Source organism: Eubalaena glacialis, chromosome 5, assembly GCF_028564815.1.
Source record: "Eubalaena glacialis isolate mEubGla1 chromosome 5, mEubGla1.1.hap2.+ XY, whole genome shotgun sequence".
NCBI lineage: Eukaryota > Metazoa > Chordata > Mammalia > Artiodactyla > Balaenidae > Eubalaena > Eubalaena glacialis.
In genome coordinates this window covers 154,818,384-154,838,835 of record NC_083720.1, presented here as the reverse complement: position 1 = coordinate 154,838,835, position 20,452 = coordinate 154,818,384, and the positions used below count along the sequence as shown (strand labels likewise).

Below are 20,452 nucleotides of genomic sequence, written 5' to 3'. Positions count from 1 at the left end.
GAACATTGTGGTACATGACTCTTTTTGAATTACGGTTTTCTCAAGGTATATGCCCAGTAGGGGGATTGCTGGGTTGTATGGTAGTTCTATTCTTAGTTTTTTAAGGAACCGCCATACTGTTCTCCATAGTGGCTGCATCAATTTACATTCCCACCAGCAGTGCAGGAGGGCTCCCTTTTCTCCACCCCCTCTCCAGCATTTATTGCTTGCAGAGTGAAGACAACCTTCTCCTGGATTCTGTTTGAGAGCTGCCCTGCACACAGCGTCAGGGCCTGGCATCTCCCCTGCCCCTGCTCATCCTCAACCCCAGACTTGCTTCTATCCTGGGCTGCAGGCTGTCCCCTCGGCCTAGAGCACTTTCCTCTTCTCCCTTCTCAGGCCCACTTCAAAGTACGTCATCTCCCCCGTGGGAGCTTTTCTCCATGCACTTCTTTTCCGGGCAGAATCCACCACCTGGTCAGTCACCAGAGGATCTGGGGGGTACGGTAAAGCCCTCTGCGTTCCCACAGCTCCTGGAGCCCAGAACTAACAGACCTGGAGATAAACTCCAGAGCTGCCATCCTCCTTGGACAGCGCTTCGCCAGGGCAAGGGCTGCACCTCCTTCTCTGTGTACCCGGCACCTCGGGCAGAGCTCAGCACAGAGCACACGCTCATAAATATTTGCTGTTTAAAAACAGTGTTCTAATAAAACGTTAGACCATTAACTCATGACGGGGGAGGCGCGTGGCTGAGTCCTGGCTTGGAGTCAGAGCCAGGTCCAAACGTTCGCCAGCTGTGCGACCTTGGCCAGCCTAGCCTCGGTGTTCCTCCCAGTAGCCCACGGGGAGGTCACAGAGATGCACTGTCGACTGTCTGCAAACACCGAGCACCAGCGCCGCACCCAGCGGGCTCTCGGGGAGTCATCATCAACATCACAAAACCAGAGGCCCACCAGGGACCCTTGGGTCCCACTGAATTGCCCCCCGGGGCGGCATCCAAACACGGCCCTTCCCGGGAGCGCGTCCCGGTTTCTCATCAGCACGCGGTGTACACAGGAGCGATGCAGAGCCGCATTCTTGCACTGGTTTCCATCGACGGGCCTCGTGCTGTCCGGGGATGGTGTTTTCTCTCAAGGAGCCAGACCCCCGCTTTGCCTGCCCCCCCAGACACTGCAACAACCCGACACACCATCCCTTAATTGAGAGATGGTTCAACTACTCTTAAATGGGGAAAATGCCAAATCCGAAAAAAAAAAAAAAAAAATCACAGTTTGAAAATAAAACGGAATTAAGCCTAACACCACGAAAGCAAAATTAGTGAAGCTAGCCTGGCAAAGATGGTTTGGCTTTGCAACAAGGCAGATGTCCAGGGGGGGCGGCTGCCCCATCACCAGGAGACTGGGAATAACCACTTGAAGGTGGGGCAGGAAGTCCGACCTGAAGGCAGATGGCAGATAAGAGGGGCTGAGCTCCATTTGAAATGTATCCTCCTGGCCTAAACCACAGAATGAGCTCATGCTACCGAAAACATCATGCTTACGAACTTGGCTTGAAGGATAAATGTAATTAACATAACTCCTCTTTATAACTGTGGCTCATTTGTTCTCAGATTTTGAACTCTGTAAACAAGATTTTTTAAAAAGGTAAATGAATCCTGTTTTAGGCAAGCCGTTTGAGTCCACAGCTACGAATTTATCTCCTTGATGCTCTCGACTTTAAGAGCAGTCTGAACCTCTGAATAGAATGCCCTGTATAATATAGTGTAAATAAAGGCTCAAGTCACTCATTACATCCATTGCAAAAGAGTAACAGGCTGTGTGTTCTAGAGCTCACTAAACCATGCTTATTTACTCACTTCTATGGTACTTCACCACTGAGACATCCTGCTAAATAAAATGTTCAAAATTGTTAAAAAAAAAAAAAAAGAAAAGAAAGAAAGAAAAGAAAAGAAAAGAAAACCTCCCAGTGGAACCAAGCTTTCCCATGTCAGCCTTCCTCCTCAGCATCATCAAGAAATACGGCAAAATATGCCAATAAACATTGTTCATCCACGGACCCGCTGAAAATTCGATCCCAGCACGTCACAGTAACAATTCTAAAGGAAGTATTTCAAGTCATTTGCCAAACTGTCAGATTTCTACCCCAGCAGAGGTGTTACTGTAGACCTTAGCCAGAGTATGTGCTCTGCGTCATTAATAGGATTATTCCGAGATTGTTGTCCTTAGCGTGCCTGTGAAGAATGTTTCAGGATCAAGGGAGCCCAAGCTGCCCTTACAACCCCCAAAGCACGAAACCTCCTAAAACAGTAAAGAAATGCATTTATGCCAAGTGTTGGAATTTTGAAACTAGAATGCCATTTGCCTCACTGGTTCCCATGGAAGGAAAACATATCAGCCCATAAGCAGTTGAACCCGGCTACCCTCCAGCGCGACCTTGACAAAGTCACCTCGGTGGTCTAGGCCTCACCGTACACATCGCTGTGGACGGACTCCTGGGACCCTTCCGGCCCTGACGTCCCACCTGCCAGATTTACTGGGGATTTCTAGCCTGTGCACGTTCTCCGTGAGCCGCAAGCAGCAGGTGGGAAATACACGGATGCTGGAGGGTGTCGGCCGTTCAACCTCACCGTTCTGCGCAGTCCTGGGTCCAGATCACATGCATGCGGCCCAGCGGCAGCACTAGCACACCCCCGTGGCACTTTTCACTTTTCAGACAGTAACGAGCACCACTTCCGGGAAACCTACCCACCGGCTTGGTACACACGCTCCAAGATGACAAAGTAGAACTCTCACTGGCGGCTCCCATCCCAACCAATAAGCAAGTGCATCTTCCTTTGCAAAAAGTCAAGCAACGGTGACAGTTGCAGTATCAAAAAGCCACCTTCCAAGACGGGCTGCTGTTCCAGGCAACAGCAGAGTCCTGCTTGAGCAAGGCACTACATCCAGAACCGTCTAACAAACGTTTACTCTATGCCACCCTTAGTTCCAGGCGCTGGCGCACCCACAAAGGGCAGGTCAGACAGGGCCACGCTCTCAGGGACCTTACATTCTTCAGGGGTGGCAGGGAGACAATAAATAAACCAATAAACGAGCAGAATACCACAGTGGTAAGTGCTATGCGCTGAATTACCCTTGATGTGATAAACAGCGGTGGTTAATGAAAGTGGTTAGAAAAAAGACCTCGCAGAGAAGGTGGTCTCTTTAACCCAGATGGCAGGAAGGTGGTACCCAGGCCAAAGCAGCTGCCCGGTGTTGCCTGGGGAAGCAGGAACAGGCACCTGAGGGCTGCAATCCCACGCCACGCATGCCATGTCCCCTGCCCCATCTCACCCCCAGGCCTCCACCCTTGACAGGCTCGAAGCAAAGAAGCTGCAGGAAGGAGGCTTGAAGGAGGCTGTACCCTTTCTTCTCTCTGGGTCCTTCAAGCTGCAGGTGGGTCGGGCCCGAGTCCCCAGCAATGGGGAGAAGAGACAGGAGTTTTAACTCCCCTGTGAACTAAACTGTCCATAGCTGAAAGTGTCAAAAGGCTTAAGCATCAGTGTGGCAGGCGCAGGGATCCGTCAGGAAGGAGGCCAGCAGGGTTGGGGCAGCGTCCCCGATGTCCCCAGCTGTGCCGGGCATTAACGCTGCAGCTTCTGCTCAAAGATGCTCCATCTGTCCTGGAGGAGCGGCCGGGCTCCTTCTCAACCCACTGGGGATGTTTCAGGATTTCCACAATGGGTGTGGTCGTACCCCGTGCTTACCAGCCAAAAATCAACCACTAGACGTATCCCCAGGAGACAGAGAAGGGGGATGCGAGGGAAAAAAATCACAGGTGGAGGCAGTGGTAGAGAAAAATAATTCACAGAGACTAACCAATGACCGTACAGATATTATATAGCGTCATACAGAGATATCCTGGCTACGGATAACACTTGCAAATAAAACCATCAGAGGTATCAAAAGCAGACCAAGTAAATGAAGGGACTTCTATTACGACTTCTACCATGTTGGTTGATACAAAGAGAAACCTCCCCTCTGCTCAGTGTTCTGGAATAACCTAAATGGGAAAAGAATTTGAAAAAGAATATATATATATATATGTATACGTACGACTGAATCACTTTCCTGTACACCTGAAACTAACACATTGTTAATCAACTATACTCCAATATAAAATAAAATAAAAATTTTTTAAAAAGAAAAAAAAAGAAACGTCTGGGGAAATGTTTAGCAGCCTTGGGAACATTTTGGGGGGAAGGTGGACATTACAAATAAACTGATTCAATTATTCTTTATTTAACACACATCACATTATCATTAGATTTCTATTTCTACAAAAAGTGTGCAAGTTTATAGATAAAACAATTTTTGCACCAAAATGTTGAAAAAAACATGTAGTTAGAAGAGAATATCAAAAAGATATGTAAGGAATAAGTTTCAGGAAGGATGAACTAAGAATAAACCAAGCTAAGACGTTGGTGCCGGACACAGGGCACTACAAAATGCACCAAGGAGGAAAGTGTAGGGTCGGCCCCCAGCATCTATTTACAACTATTCAACAAATGATATATAGTCCCTGAGGCTTCGTACAGACCTTTGTACTTTCTAATTACCTTTCAGAGGTAAACACCAAGTTTATAAGATTAAGGGTAGAAGGTAACAGCTGGGAGAAGAGGAAAAGTCACCATACAATAGAAGGGGGATTTTTTGTCACCTATGGTGAAAAGCAATATTCATCACTACATAATGGTACTTCGCTTCTCCAACTTCCTCAACTACCCCAAACAGAGCAGAGAACCAGGAGGAAGTTAAAAAAAAAAAAAAAAAACCTCTAGATAACAAAAATAAATGTCACAAAGGTCATGCACAACAACTTACAGACTAACAGGAAAGTCCCCTGGGTCCTCGGGCAGAGCTATGTACTCTTGGACACTATTCTAAAGGTTGTGACGATCTGCCTTGCAGTCAAATACAGCTTTGAAGCTGCTACCTAGGGCAGAGGGGAGAGGAGTGGATATGGGCACACTGGCAATGGGAGGAGGGGTAAGCTGGCACTGAAAGAGACACACTGAAAAGCCGTAAACACAAGATACACGAACTGAGCAAGGCATTACCAGGGGACCATTTGTCCCCAGAGTAAATGGTTGCACAGGCCACAGAAGCCCTTGAGGACAAGTGCGCAAACAATAAATGATGTTCAGTGGGGAAAGGGAAGGGGGAGGGGCAATCTGGGGTAGGGGATTAGAAGGTACGCTATTATTATGTTGAAAATAAGCTACGAGGATATATTACACCACATGGGAATGTAGCCAGTATTTTACAGTAACTATAAACGGAGTATAACCTTTAATAATCGTGAACCACTATATTGTACACCTGTAACTTACATAATATTATACATCAACTGCACTTAAATTTTTAAAAATAATGTTCGCAAGGACAACCCTAATCAGCAGAGACATATCCCAAATCTACACTCACAACAGTTAACAGGAGAACAGTCAGAAGCATGTTTCAGGGCTATGGGTAAATTAAAATCCCTCCCCAGTGACACAAGGTAGGCGAGGCCTTATCCCACAGGCAACCCTGTGACTGGCGTCTACTGGGGCTAAACACACGCGATAAACAAAGTAAGCTGTGTTCCGTTTCGCTTGAGATGCGCCTGATTCCCTCTGCTACAGCCCGGAAGCAGCATCCCAGAACTCACCCATCTCCTGGGAGGACTCCTCTCCTAAAAGGAGTGCATGCAGACCACAGCCATTTCCCCATGGCCGTACAGCGGGTCCAGGCCAGAAACCCTACCTGCGTCAGCGTTCTGACCTTTCATCTCCCTCTCTATGTTAAATCTGGGGTCAGATCCTTGGTGGATATGTGAGATTTCATTGTCAGCAGTCAAATTAAGAATGAAAGACACAAAGGCGGGAATTCCCTGGTGGTCCAGTGGTTAGCTAGGGCTCCGCGCTTTCACTCATGGAGCCCAGGTTCAGTGTTTGGTCTGGGAACTAAGATCCCACAAGCCGCGCAGCGAGGCCAAAAAAAAAAAAAAAAAAAAGACACAAAGGCACCTCATAGTACCGGAGGATAAACTTATTTTTCCAGTAAAGTGGCAAGAACTGCAACAGAGTTTTGAGGCGACAAACAAGTAACTAATAACAGGGTAAGTGACACTGACCCCTCACACCTAATTTTGAAGTGTCTCCCTTGCCCCAGTCTAAATCCAAGTGCCCAGCATCGGCTAGAGCAATCAGTTTCCATGTATGACAGGGCTCAGGACACCCAGTTGATTTTGAAACTGAGCAGGCCTGGGGATCTGATGGAGTCAACCCCACAGGAGGCTCTGGAGTTCTCCAGGGAAGCGAGTAACCATCCACCAGGGAGGGGGGTGGTCAGTGGTGGACAGAATGAGCTCCGACTGTCACGACAGATCAATTTGGACATCTCACATTTAGCACTTCGAAGACCTTTCTGGATATGACGCAGTGCACAGACTGGGCGAATGGCGTTTTCTATGTGGCACCCTCAGGTGGGTCTGTACTGGGGGAATTAGACTCTCACCTAAATTGCGAGGAGCAACAGGGCAATCAGAAACCAATCATAATTCAGTAAGAGGGAAAAAAAAATAAAATGCCCACATGACGGAGTGGAAAAGTTGAAAGCCACAAAGAGAGGGGAAAGTTCCAGCAAGGCTGCTCACTTTCCCGGGGGATCTTCCTCAGCACCCACCTGTTATCCTCGCATCCTGGAACCTTCCATGGGCGGGAAGATAGCTCTACACCGCCCCCTAGCGCTGGCCGCCCGCGTCTCAGGCTGAGCACCGCAAGGTGAGCGGCTCCACCACCTCCACTTACTTCCGGCTGCCAACCCTCCCAAAGGCTAAACATAGACCAGTCCTCTGCACACAGATTAGGAAACCACGCGGCTATTTTTAGCATCATGCATCTTAGGAATGGAAATGGCCCAGCCTCTGACGGCAACACAATGTGTGTGGCCTGGCTTCACGAACCCACTTCTCAGGAGGGGGGGGGGGTGAATCGACCCCGGAAAGGGGCCAAAGACCCCGTGAAAGTTCTGGGCCTCGTTGCAAAGCGATGATGGCACGTGGACCACAAGAAAGAATGACACGGAAAGGACAATGACAAGCACGGTTCACGAAGGGACTCGGGAAGGTGAGAGACGCCAGGACAGGCCTGATACGTAAGTCAGAGCATCAGGAGAAAGGACCCGGGACGGAAAAAATCAAAAAACAGAAGCCAGGAGCCAGGGATACGGTGCATGGTCATCTGGGGAAACTTGGTCCAATAAGAAGCAATATTTTGAACTGGACATTTATTTTACGTGATAAAGAACAGAGGTTGGTCTGATCCGTCTCCTGCCAGGGTACAACTGGCGCTGTGGCTTCTTTGATCCCCCCCTCGCCCCCCGCCCCGTCCCCACGCCCCCGGCCCTCTGCAGTCCCCGTGATTAGAGATGGACCCCTTTGATCAGCAGTTCAAGCAGCCTGCAGGTGCCCCGTCCCATCACATCACCAAGTCGTAAGAAGCAACCACAGTACTATCAGCTGGTAAATGTGATGCCCTGTCTTGCTGCCCAAACAACGAGCACAGATAATGGCTACAAAGGTCCCAGGAATCCTTATTTTCTCTCTTTTTGGACTCTAGAACTTTCTGTGCTTTCTTAAAGGTGCACGCTTTGGAGAGTTTCAATCCAAACGTGAAGCTCTGAAACACCCCCCAAAACATACAGAAAAAGTTGCTTGTGACTTAAAAACGCAGTACAGGGCATTCTGATCTCCTAGGTATGCTGCTCGTGTTCATTGCGCCCAGTTCATGAAGTGACAGCCTTCTTGCATTGTGAACAGATGGCATACAAAGCAGTAAAAACATGTACATTTCTTTTCAAATAACACCAAGAGCCGCCACTTGTAAACAGGGTGTTTAATATTCTAATTTTAGACAGCCTGCATTGACATTGTGGTTTCATGTGCAGTATAAAATTTCTATTTACAAAGTAGTCTCAAAAATGACTTCATAATGTTAGATCAAGAGCAAAAGGGTTTAGAAATTGAATGATGTAAATCATATGGGGTTCAGAGGCTAAGCAAATTACACACCCTGAAGCAGCCCTGGCTTTATGAAAGGAGCCTTTCTCCGGCTCTGTGCGATCCCAGCCCAAGGGAACTTGCATCTGAGAGTTTTCTAAACATTTCAGGTACACTTGAAAGCTGAAAGTAATTCTCATTTCCTATGCAGGATTAAGTCGTTTCCAGCACACACAAAATAGCAGTCACTCACCATCGCATATAAAAACACACCACCAGAAAGGTAAAGGCTTCAGGAGTACAAAGGCACATTAAAAAAAAAAAAAAGAGCACAAGAGAAATACATTTTTTTTAATTCCCCCCTGCACACGTCCACGGGGCCCCTCGACCTCTCGGCTTGCTATCTACTTACTGATTAATTGATGCCTTTCCACCGCGAGCGCTTCAATTAATGCGGCTGACACACGTCCTGGGACACCCCTCCCCAGGGCAAAAAGCTCGGAGGAGAGTCAAACATGCCAGGACGCGTTCGTGTCGGACTCGGGTCTAGAGGCAGTTCTCGAACTTAGGACTCCGGCGACGAGAGGTCTTGCGAGCGCGCTGGCCCTGACGCCCCCCAGGGCTCCCAGCATGTCCGCGCTGCGGCGGCGCCGGCGGGGACACTCAGGCTGCCCCGCTGGAGCCCGGCGGCCGCTGCCCCAGCCGCAGGCTGCGCGGAAGCTCCGCGAACGCGGCGCGCGGGCCGGGGTGCGTCCCGCCGGGGCGCGCCGGGCGGCGCGGGCGGCGCGGCGGGGGACGGAGCGGGGGGCACTCACCGTTCTGCTCCTTGGTGCCGGCGAGCTGGAGCTTGCTGCTCAGGCTGGACTCAGCCCGGGTCCCGGGTCTCTGGCCGGCCAGGGCGGATGTCAGCAGGAGGAGCCCGAAGAGGAGCATTGGGCTGAGCGGGCGGGCGCGCGGGCGGCGGGCACTGGGGCGGCGGGGCTGCGGGCCGGGCTCAGCGCCGCCGAGCCCCGCGGGCTCCTTCCCACATCCTCCCATCCAAGGCTTTCTCCGAGGGCCCTCTTCGGCGTCTCCAGTTTGCGCCGAGGATCAAAGCAGAACCTGGACCTGAACCAGTTCCCCGAGGTCTGAACAGATCCTGCGCCGCGCCGCGGCGGCGGCGGGGGGGGGGGGGGATGGGGGCCAAGGCGAGGGGGAGGGGGGGACGCGGGGGCCGCGCGCGCCGCCGACGAGTCCCCGGCCAGGGCCCCGAGCACCTGTCAGCCGGCCGACGGCCCGGCGGCGGGTCGGGGGTCGCGCGGGGCCGGCCTGCAGCCCGCGGGGCGGCCGGCACCTTCCGATCGATCACAGAGCTGCCGGTCGGGGCGCTCTCCGGGCGCCGCGGCCGCCCCGCCCCCAGCCCGAGGGGGAGGGGAGGCCCGGGCGCGGGCGCGGCGCCGGGGCCGGGGGGGTCCCGAGCGGGGCCGGGGTCCCGGCCGAGGCCGCCCCGGGCCCGGCGCACGGAGGCCGCGGGACGCGCTCCCCGCCCGGCGCGCGGCGCGGATCGGGCACCTGGAGGCGGTCCCGCGCGCCCGCCCCGCGCAGCGCCGGAGGTCGGGCCGGGGTCGCGCGGGGGCCGCTCGGGCGTCCCCTCCCCCGCGCTCGGGCGGCGCGGCGAGCGGGCCCCGGGCGCGGAGCAGGCCGGCGCGGACCTCGCGTGTCCCCTCCCCTTCCCCACCTTCCCGGCGCCGGGGGGGCCGGGGTCCCGCGCTCCCGGGCCGTCCGGCAGGTGCCGGCGCGCGCGCGGGGTGCTGCGGGGCCCCGGCGGGGGGATGCGGCCCGGGCTCCCCGGGCGCCAGGCGACGAGCCGGCTGGGCGCGGCGGGCGCTGCCGAGCCGGGGGACGAGGGAAGAACTTCCTGCGCCTCCCCGCCTCCTCCCGGCCCTCCCCCCCGGGCCGGGGCTCCTCGTTCCTTCCCGAGGGCATCCCCGGTCCCAGAGGGCCGGCCTGGGACCCTCGGCCAGGCTTTCTGCGCCCGAGGAAGAAGGAAAACCGGAACGCAGGGAGGTCTTTGCCTCCAGCTTCCAGCTCTCTGAAGCAGGGAGTGGAAAAAAGTAAAAGTAAAGACAAATGGCCGGGATAAGAACACCATTTATTCCTTTAACAAACACTGTAGGGACAGAATGCCTCCTGAGTCGGGCACTGTTCTAGGGCTGCAGGCGTGAAACCAGGCGGAAGTCTCTGCCCTCGTGAAGCCTGCCTCAAATGAGTTGTCAAGCAAGTGCCAGGGCAGAAAGCACAGAGAGCGCCCACCTCCTGTCAGAGAGCCGAGGCGAACGACAGGACCAGGTAAGGCCGGGGAAGGATGCAGCCCCAGGGGTGAGCTGAAATACGGGCGGACTTTCAGGGCTCCTGCCAAAGGAGCCAGCTGCCCTTCCCGGCCTGCTAGGCCCTCGGTGAGTACGGAGGGGAGCCGCCCTGGGAAAGGTGCAGGGACGCTCGGGCGGGGACGCCACCTCCGTGGACCCAACTAGGGGCGGAGCCTTCCCGCTGAACATGGCAAGCCCCCTTCCTCTGCTCGGATGCCCACCGAGCCCAGCCGACTTGACCTCTCTGCTTGTAAATCTTAAAATTCTCCGAGGCTCAACTCCCCTTTGAGACCTTTGCTCACCTCTCCCACGGGTTCATTCTTGCTGCTTCACCACTTCTGTCTTCAGAGGGCAGGATGTTCAGGCCGATAAGGAAGGCCCAGTCTCTGACTCTGAAGATGCTGTGGTTCAGCAGACACAGGCCTTGGTAGTGAATTCACCTGAGCAGCTTCTCAAGGCCACTGTGAATCCGTATTTGCGCAGTAAATATGTTCTAAACGTGGTCTGTAGATCTGGGGGCGAGTTCCCAGTTTTAACAGCTTAAGGAGACTCGTTACGTAAAAGACATGCTTTATGAACACACTCTAATCTATTTGTCTTAAAACTAATCGCTCCCCGGTTTTTTGAATTCGGTACATTTAATTTCCTAATCAGGATTTTTCTAAATGAGGCTGTTATATGTTTATATCGTTGAGTTTGATGACCACCCACATAGAGTGTGTGTGTGTGTGTGTGTGTGTGTGTGCAGATTTAATCCATTTGCTCTCACGAGATTATAAGGGTGATGACTACCCTTTCTTTTGTATCGTTTCATACTGGCTAGAAGAGTGCCTGGCCCAGGGAGCTCATAAAGAAACACTCGTGACTGACTGACAGGTTTCTTGATTGGAGTCACTTACATTCGCCCTGGAATTTCAGCATGGAGGTTGTATTTGAAAAGTTGCACACGATCTAGAATAATCCTCCACCTCTGCATTTCACCTCATCCATAGTCTACAGATTGCTTTGGCACTGGCCTTATGAATAAAGCCCGCCGGGTGCCCCTGCAGGACTCCAGACCAAATCCGCCCACATCTGCATTGCCTGGGTTCCCTCCCGTGTCCTTGCACTGGTGTCTCTTGAACTGCTCTTGCCCTTGGCAAGGTTGATTGTTTTAACACGGTATCATCCTCTGCTCCGTTCTGCTTATAAATCCTTCCTAGGAAAGTGGGGTCCTTGCATCGAAAGTAAATTTTATATAACCCAGAGTCTGCACAGTTACTAAACAATGGATTCTGAATGAATATGGCTTTGTTTTGGCCTAAAGCATTTTCCTTGGGGAAAGGCATCTGTTCCGCCCAACAGGAGAAAATAATTGGGAACATTCTTTGTGGTTTTCGTGTTTTCTTAAACCTTCGGCAGGCGTGCCCACTCCGGCTGAATATATGTAGAGTGCCACCTACGAATTCCTGATGAGGAACATGCCGGAAGCTACTCGGATATTAGCCATGATCATTTTGGGGGGGAGGGAAGGTGGGTGTCGCTACTAAATTTTTTTTTGAAATGAAATAAGATTTAAAGCCAACTATCCATTCAACTAATCACTTAACACTCAGAAGGGCAGGAACCATGGGGCCGTATATTTTGCCCAGAAAATCAAATATTACAAGTTTTCTTGCTCTTCTTCTGATTCAGTCCTAACACACACACACACACACACACACACACACACACACACAGGGACACATGCAAAACGATTTTGACTTTTCCCAGAACTTTTCAGGATTTTAGTGGCAGATGACTAGCGACCTACGTGTCCACTACTTTCTAGAATGACTAACTAGCGACCTAAGTGTCCACTACTTTCTAGAATGACTAACTAGCGACCTAAGTGTCCACTACTTTCTAGAATGACTAACTAGCAACCTAAGTGTCCACTACTTTCTAGAATGACTAACTAGCGATACTTCTTTTTTCTTTTTTTTAATAAATTTACTTATTTATTTTTGGCCGCATCGGGTCTTGGTCGCTGCACGTGGGCTTCTCATTGCGGTGGCTCCTCTTGTTGTGGAGCACGGGCTCCAGGTGCACGGGCTTCAGTAGTTGTGGCTCATGGGCTCAGTAGTTGTGGCTCACGGGCTTAGTTGCTCCGCAGCATGTGGGATCTTCCCGGACCAGGGCTCGAACCCGTGTCCCCTGCATTGGCAGGCGGATTCTTAACCACTGCGCCAACAGGGAAGCCCAGCAACACTTCTGTACACATTTAAATGAGGCTGAGAGCTGGGGGTGTCGTTAGTAAGCAAAGTGAATGCCCACAGATCACAGCAGGAATAAAGACTGTTCTGGGGGAAGGAAGAAGTGAAGTAAAATCTCTCTCAGAATCATGCTTTTCTTTCTCCACTCTGTCCAATTACCCCGAGAAACACATGACCTCGCTCTCTTCAGACATCTCAGGATATATTAATACTCCGTTCTTCCACCCTAAAACAGAAAATACACTTTTCCTTATATTTTGTTTATCTAGATCGGTCACCCCTTACCTCCCCGTGTGCAGCTGGAGTCAGAAAGCCTTGCGGAGGCAAACGGTAGAGGCTTGTGTCGGGGCCCTGCTCTCAGAGAAGCAGATGTACTTTCTCATTGTGGCCTTTTGAGGGAGGGGAGTCCAGAGGTGGGAAGCTAAAGGTGTGTGGCCCAGAGACACGGGAGACAAGGACAGGCCTTGAGGTGGCTTTGCCCATTGAACTCAAGCTGCTGTTTTTCCTTTTGGAAATCACGGTTGAGTATGCAAAGGTTTTTTGTCAAAATCTCAGAAGTGCTTGTCTGACTCAGAGCCCAGAGCGAATAAGTAGCCAGAAACAGCCCCAAAGAAAGAGGAGCCCTGGCCAACTCAGAACCACCACAACGAAAGATTGTTTCACCGGGAGACGGGAGACCCCGCACTGAGGCTGGCTTCACTGCTAACAGACAGCACAACCTTGATCTAGAATCCTCTCTGCCCCTTTTCCTTACAGGAGAAATTTACACTGGGGTCTGCCTCCATCCTCTTACTGCTTTAGAGTTCTTCCATTCTCTAAGCTGCGACAGGTAGTGATGTCAATTCTTTTTCAACTTAATTGTGCTTCTGTGATGATACGGGACTAGGACCTGTTTCCTGGCCTCAACTCCGGGGTGCCTGGCGGCTGGCAAGAGAGGATGACCAGGTGCTTCTCCCCAAGTCCGTCCAGTCATGGTAATTCTCTTTCACCTGTTATGACCCTGGTTGGGAAAGAGAAATTCTACTGGTAACCAAAAAGAAGGGGAGAAAAAAGAGTTTGGAAATCACTGACTAAGGCAAGTGCCAGGAATTGTATTGAATTCAGGAAAACAATAAATTACGTGTGGGTAGCCACCTTTTAATGCTTAATATCTGTTTGGTATCATCAGAAGAGGCCAAGTGTGGTTCCGAGGTAAAGAAAAATAGTACAGTACGTAAGTGAGCTGTAAATCGTAAGGAAATTCTGTCATCATTAGCCAAGCGCGGGCATCCGATCTCCTACTATTCCACAGAGGCCCACGGGTGGCGTCTGGAACAATCCTGAGGTCGGGGCACCCCCTGAAAATTCGGACAACCACCAAACACTGTGTTTGACCATATCCCGTAGTCAATAAATGTCATTTTTCTCTCCCCCGAAATCATGCATAGGCTTTGAAGGCTTCTGTCCACGTGGTGACAAATCGTAGTAAAGAACTCAAGACACGGCCACGGATCTTCCTCTCTCAGACAGTGAGCCCCTTCTTCCAGAGGTCATGAGAGAAGGACCCTCTCACTTTGTGATCATTGTTTCAAGGGCAGTCTTTCCTTGGCTGTCAGCCTTTGTAAAAGGGGCCCAGAGCCTCAGTATTCAACTTCACGAATGTGAAAAGAGTGCTGTTTGTTAGCAGGCAGGGAAAGAGAGCTTAACGCATCTTACATCAAGGTTCCCTCAATTGCTTTTGAAGTTCAGGATAGTTCAAAGAGTTGTCATAACCCTTTTCTACTGTGATTACTACTCTCAGCCGTCTGTCATCTTTATGGTCAGAAAAGTGCCTGCTCTCTTCTATCCTAAAACAGCCTTGCGACATCCTAAGGCATCGTTTTATTTTCCCAAATTTTATTTCTATGGGCACAGTTGGCTTTGATGCTTTCCCCATCTTCCCGGACCACAGTCTCTCCTTGCTCATTGTCTGGATTATCTTTTACTGGTCCTTCATGAAATTAGGAGGGTAAAAAGCATGTCTTTCCCCGCAGATTGCTAGTTAAACAGAAGGCAACCAGGGAAAGTAAAAGTGAGGAGAGAATCATTCAGGTTCAGATTTACTTTGTGAAGCACCTGTCATGTCCCAGGAACTGTTAGATACCTTGAAATATATTTTCTCATTTCATCTTCCCACCAATCCTTTGAGGAAACCCGGAGTTTCCCCCATGTTACTGCAGAGGGATGGAGAATTTGCCTGGGGTGACACTACCGGTGACAGGTACAGGTCACCTTTGTCTCCCGACTCCCCTTAGACTCCAGTGCGTTTCATTTGACACTTTGAGGCCCTGGATTTTGGACCAAAGCGTTCCCACGTGAAGCTTTTGCATGTTTCCCAAAGTCTTCTTCATGACGACTGCCCTCCCCATGTTTGATCTGGGGTAGACCTTGGCGTACGTAGACAAACTTTCCCACGTGTTCAAGAGCACAGTGCCGAGACAGCTAGCATCTTTCTGGAGCAGCCTAAATAAAAGATTTGGGCCAGACTGAATCTGGGTCACTGGAGGTAGGGTGGTGACTAAGGCATCGGAAAGCTGGCCTGGGGTCGAAGCCCACCCAAAGCGTGGGCCAGCAGGAGCATCCTGTTTATCGTGGCCAAGTTAGTCATCCAGGGACTGCCTCCGTCTGCACCATATGTGGGCAGTTATGTCCAAGAATCTGTCTCCTTGTCTTTGAGGACAAAGGGGAAGGAATTCTCATTCCTCTTTTCCTGCTCATGATTGCTACCGAATTACAGCATCAGGGCTGGGAGGAAATACACTCTCTTCCCAGTTGTTCCCTTGGAAGAATCAATTTATGATGAACTCTAGGTGTCAGAGTGTAGGCTTCTTTCACGCCTACCATTTCTATGTGTATCCCTCCACGTGTTTCTAATTCAAAATTCCTGGTCTCCGGTGTTTTTTTAAAGCCCTATGGCAAGGCAAATTTGCATCTTCATTGATAATTTTATGAAGGTATTTTTAGATAGGCTGGAGTTATTCAAAGGCCAAAGACAAGAACTAACCAGCGACCTGTTAAGCCCTCAGGCGAGCAAAAGTCTTCAAATGAAATTCTAATTCCTGAAATAAATTCCGTTTGTATCTGAAGGGATATACGAGTGGAAAAGACACTCACGGTATCAATTTTTGTCCCATTGGACAGTTAGTGTGGAAAAAAAGTCATTCTTTCTTTTCTTTCTTGAATGACTTTTTAGACACACATAAAACCAAACAAAAATGTGAGCATCAGCCAATTATTCTAGCCACTATTTTTCACACTTACTGAGGCAAATGATTATACTATGCGTCTGTTTAAAAACACTATTTTAAGAATTCAGAGCACTTCCTAATATCTCTTTCTTCCTGCCTACCTAGATTTCTGTTTGAAGATGGTCATCACCGTGTACACCCACGTTCAGCATTCTCAGCCCTGAAGGGGGAAGAAACGTCCCATCCCTCAGAATCTGTGCGGTCTGGTACATGAATCGACTGTCACCTAGTCTGTGAAGTATAGTAGCCTATTTTCATTTTACATCTTGCAGAGCTGTTATCACATTACTACCTTTTTGATTGAAATGTCCACAATGAAGTACTCTACAATGGAGTTTCTACAAATGACGGATAAATTAATTAACGACAACTCTGTGCATAACTATGAATACAGTCCCCATTTTAAAGGTGAGAAACTGAGCCCCAGGAAGGCTTTGTAACTTGACCAGAGTCACATGTTTGTGAGTAGCAAAACCAAGCAGGACCCTGCGGGGCTCCTGGTCTCGGAAGCCTTTCGGTCCCCCATTTCTTGTTTGTAGGCAGCAGGCTCCAGCGTCCATGGGCTTCCCATGGAGCTTCAAACAGTTGCTAATCAGGGAAGGGAGGGGATGCAGAGGCAAGGGAAGAGCAGTCAGGCAACAATGGTGCAGCCTTGGGGCAGGGTCCCGGTTCCCCCTCCAGGGATGCACAGAACAATGTCTTTGAGTTGTTTACAGAACTAAACCCCCATCAAATGGAAGATGAAGCATTCTTCATTCCGGAAGACAGGAAGCACAGAAGCTCATCAGGAGACCTCCTGAGGCCAGATGAAAGGAGCACAGGCCCTGCTCACACCCTGATCCTTATCGGCAACCCCGCCCTGGAACCATTGCTATAAAACTCCTCACCAAATCCTCCTGGTTGGGACACACAGTTTTCAAAGGCCGGAGCCTGCTGTGTCCCCCTTTGCCTGGAAAAGTAATAAAGCTCTTCTTTTCTACGTCACGCAGCTGTGTCTCTGAGATTCCATTCAGCACCGGTGCACAGAGGTGGAGTTTTCTGCATCAGGATTGAAGCCAGAATTGGAATGCGGGTACTTGGTTCCGGTGCTGGCACTTTAAACCATCACGTTTTCATTCCTCCACGAGTGTCTCCAAAAAGACATCTCAGACTTACGAAATGTACATTTATATTAAGCACTTGGTGTTTATTTTATGACTCTACACCGTTTTAGTCATAAATATGTAACTTAAAAATTCTACTGCCAACAACAAACATACATCATTTTGATTCTGGTCTCACATCAAAAGGACAGTGCCCCAAGCCTACAGGAACTAGGCACTCAGTCAATGAAACCATCACGGTGTCTTAGATGGAATACCCTTTTTAGTGGCTATAGAAATGTGAAATGAATCTCCTGAAACCATCCAAAGGGAAAAGGGTCTGTTGCCCTGATTCTTAGCGAGAAGACTTTGCCATAAAATTGCCTTTTCTGTGTTCCTGGGTCTGACGACCTGTGATGAAGGAAAAGCATGATTTGTATTCACATCAGTTTCTGAAGGACAGAAGTAGGAAAAAGCAAAGGCAGTGAGGTGACTAACTTGTTTCTGGGGAAAGGTGAACGTTCTAAGTAGGAGACAGAGTTTCTGTTACCGCTAACCTTGAGATCATCATGGACTTGACCAAGACGGCAATCTGTCGGGAGCTTCGATGCATGCATGCTGCTGGACCCAAGAAGCTACAAGGTAAATAAAAGGCATGATTGCTGCCCTCAGTGAGTTCCCCCTGATTTGGGGCATCCAATCATCTTCATGTGTGTGTGTTTCCACCCGTGATGTGACCTGTCCTCTTGCATTATCTACAGTCTGCAGAAAGCCCTGCAGACTGCACTCTGCCCGGTCCACTCTTAACGTTCCTGAAAGCTGTCCTCAGGTTACCAGCTTCATCTGTTTAAATACAAAGCTGATCACAGCCTGATCCCTGCTCTAAACGTCTGAGCCTCCCCCTTGCCTGCAGGAGAAAAAAAAATTCTCCTTGGGCGTGATCTGCTCTTCCTTACCCACCGGGTCTCACACTCCCAATGCACCACAGCTCCTGTGTTCACACTTGCTGGTCTTTGCTTCTTTTCTTATGCTCACTCCACAGTTATAGATCGCTCAGTCTGGGACTTCTTCTATTCTGTTTTACTTTTCTTATCAGCTTCTTTTTCCCAGTACTTGACATACTGCACTTATCAAATAATAATCGCTAACTCTACTATGTGCCAGGCACCATTCTAAAGATTTCATGTATACTCACATCTTCATTCTCACTGCAAACATACAAGATGGGTGTATTATTTTTTAATTTATTTTATTGAAGTATAGTTGACTTACAATGTTCTGTGAGTTTCTGCTGTACAGCAAAGTGACTCAGTTATGCACATATATACATTCTTTTTCATATTCTTTTCCATGATGGTTTATCACAGGATATTGAATATAGTTCCCTGTGCTATACAGTAGGACTTGGTTGTTTATCCATTCTGTATATAATAGTTTGCATCTGCTAACCCCAAACTCCCAATCCATCCCCTGCCAACCTCCTCCCCCTTGGCTACCACAAGTCTGTTCTCTATGTCCGTGAGTCTGTTTCGTATATAAGTTCATCTGTGTCATATTTTAGATTCCACGTATAAGTGATACCACATGGTATTTGTCTTTCTCTGTCTGAGATGGGTGTACTCAATAGGATTTACAGAGAAGCAGAGTAAGAACAGAGAGGCTAAGCGATTTGCCTAAGACCACTCAGGCTGTAGGTGGCAGAGCCAGGTCTTGAACTTGGTTAAGTCTAATTCTCGAGTCCCTGCTTTCGACCATCACTCTGCCTCTAACAGAAGGTGTCCAACCAGTACGGGAGGCCATGTAGATGCCCAGTCACCATCTAAGCATTGAAGTCAGAGGTACAAGCTAACATCTTTTTTTTCCTCTCCAAAAGGCTGTTATTAATTCAGTGGAGGATTTTATCATTAATGGTGTCTTAAAATAAAGATAACACTAAGTAATTTTTTTGGCTAAATAAAGAAGTCTTTCCCTAACTTCTCTCCTTTTCTCACCATCACTGAGTCATCACCAGGGTAAGTCTCATCCTTCCAAAAACTTTCTAGGACAAACCCTTAACCCCACTGCCCCCAAATTAATGATATTATTAATGATAATATCCTCTAGTGAAATTGACTGTAAACGCTTTGATGGCAGAAATCGTGCCTTCTCTCTCTTTCTTGTTTTAAATCTCACCACCCCTGGACCGCCTGCCCACCACAGCACTTAACTCTGCGTGTGTGCACTTCCATGTTGAACACATCCTTTAATAGCTGGTGAGTGAAATAAACAAAAGTATGACGTAGCCAAATGCAGTTACACCCATGATAAATCTTCGTGGAAGAAAAATGAATGAGGCGCAGCTTCTTCTGACACAGTGGCGGAGACCGGACCGTGTGGAGTTCATTTTCGTGCTTGGCTGTCAGTCAGAGTTGGGGAGCTTGTAAACGGAAGAGCTGAATTATGGAAAACAAGAGTCAAAGTGTACAAATCTCTAGGCTCACACCTAAGTGAAAATTATTCATGTAATTTTATTTATTTGATGAGCTGAAAGAAGACCAGGTGAGCACGTTCCAAAATGGAAGCAATGCAGAATCTGTCTTTGCAGAAGTCCTACGGTAATACTCATTCCAATATTACAAGGTTATTTCTAAAGCCTGGCAAACAGCCCAATTCGTATTGCCTGAATGGTTTAAATAGAGTTTTGAGAGAAAAATCTTATGTAACAGATGGTTCACAAGACTCTAATAGCCAATCTGTTATAGCCAAGATGTCATCATTTTGAAAAACAACTTCTAGGAAAGTATCTTCTTCATATTTTGAAAGTATGATGTCAAATGAAATTCTTTGTTTTTTAATTTTAGATTTTAAATTTGTGTGTTACGGTTTCAAACATGTATGTGCGTGAAAGCATGTGGTTTTGAAATAATAATTGCTGACTGTTGCTGCCCGGGGAGAAGAAATTTCAAGAGCCACCGAGCTAAAATGGGATATGAAGGGTCGCTGTTTATGAAGATTCATACGTAAAGTAATTTAATGAAAGGACAATTCACTTTGCATCTCCTGTGCTTTGGGCAATTAATTTTACTGTGAAATATTAGACTTCAGCTCTGAGTTAATATCTTACAAAATAAAGAAACTGACATGGCCTGAACCAAACGTGCCACTTCATGATTTTTTGTCTTATCTGACACCAATTCATTACTTTAAAAACAGCATATAGGAAACTATACTCAATATTTTTATTTAATAAGGAAAAGAATCTGAAAAAGAATATATATGTGTGTGTGTGTGTGTGTGTGTATATATATATATATATATGAATGTGTAACTGAATCACTTTGCTGTATACCTGAAATTAACACAACATTGTAAATCAACTATATTTCAATAAAAAACAATTTTTAAAAAAACATATATGCTGAGATTTTATTCTTAGAAATAAATTAATTCATAACACAGTAATGAAAAAAACTTCCTTAATGAGCTTAGATAAAATATAATTACTCTCATGACACTTTAAGTTCATGAAAATGGATTCTATTTAT

At 48.6% G+C, this 20,452-nt stretch overlaps 1 protein-coding gene and 1 long non-coding RNA gene across 8 annotated transcripts in view; one reads left to right on the top strand and one right to left on the bottom strand.

Annotated features, from left to right (window-relative positions):
• Positions 1-9,387, bottom strand: part of PDGFC (platelet derived growth factor C) — a 217,337-nt gene extending 207,950 nt beyond the window's left edge. Inside the window, exon 1 of one of the 4 annotated variants that reach the window (XM_061192670.1) lies at positions 8,814-9,387. In XM_061192670.1, the coding sequence (XP_061048653.1) occupies positions 8,814-9,036 (223 nt within the window). In that variant the 5' untranslated portion in view covers positions 9,037-9,387. Of the gene's footprint in view, positions 1-8,410; positions 8,502-8,813 lie in introns of those variants that run through there. The other 3 variants (XM_061192669.1, XM_061192671.1, XM_061192672.1) reach the window with 3 other exon arrangements.
• Positions 9,388-10,157: 770 nt separating this feature from the next.
• LOC133092804 (uncharacterized) lies at positions 10,158-19,789 on the top strand. Of its 4 annotated transcripts, XR_009701160.1 has the most exons (4): positions 10,158-10,326; positions 15,952-16,254; positions 16,563-17,570; positions 19,128-19,673. It is a non-coding gene; the product is annotated as an uncharacterized LOC133092804 (long non-coding RNA). The 4 variants fall into 4 exon arrangements; XR_009701161.1 differs by lacking the exon at positions 19,128-19,673 and adding an exon at positions 19,769-19,789 and having other exon boundaries at positions 15,952-17,570; XR_009701158.1 differs by having other exon boundaries at positions 15,952-17,570.
• The last annotated feature ends 663 nt before the right edge of the window (positions 19,790-20,452 follow it).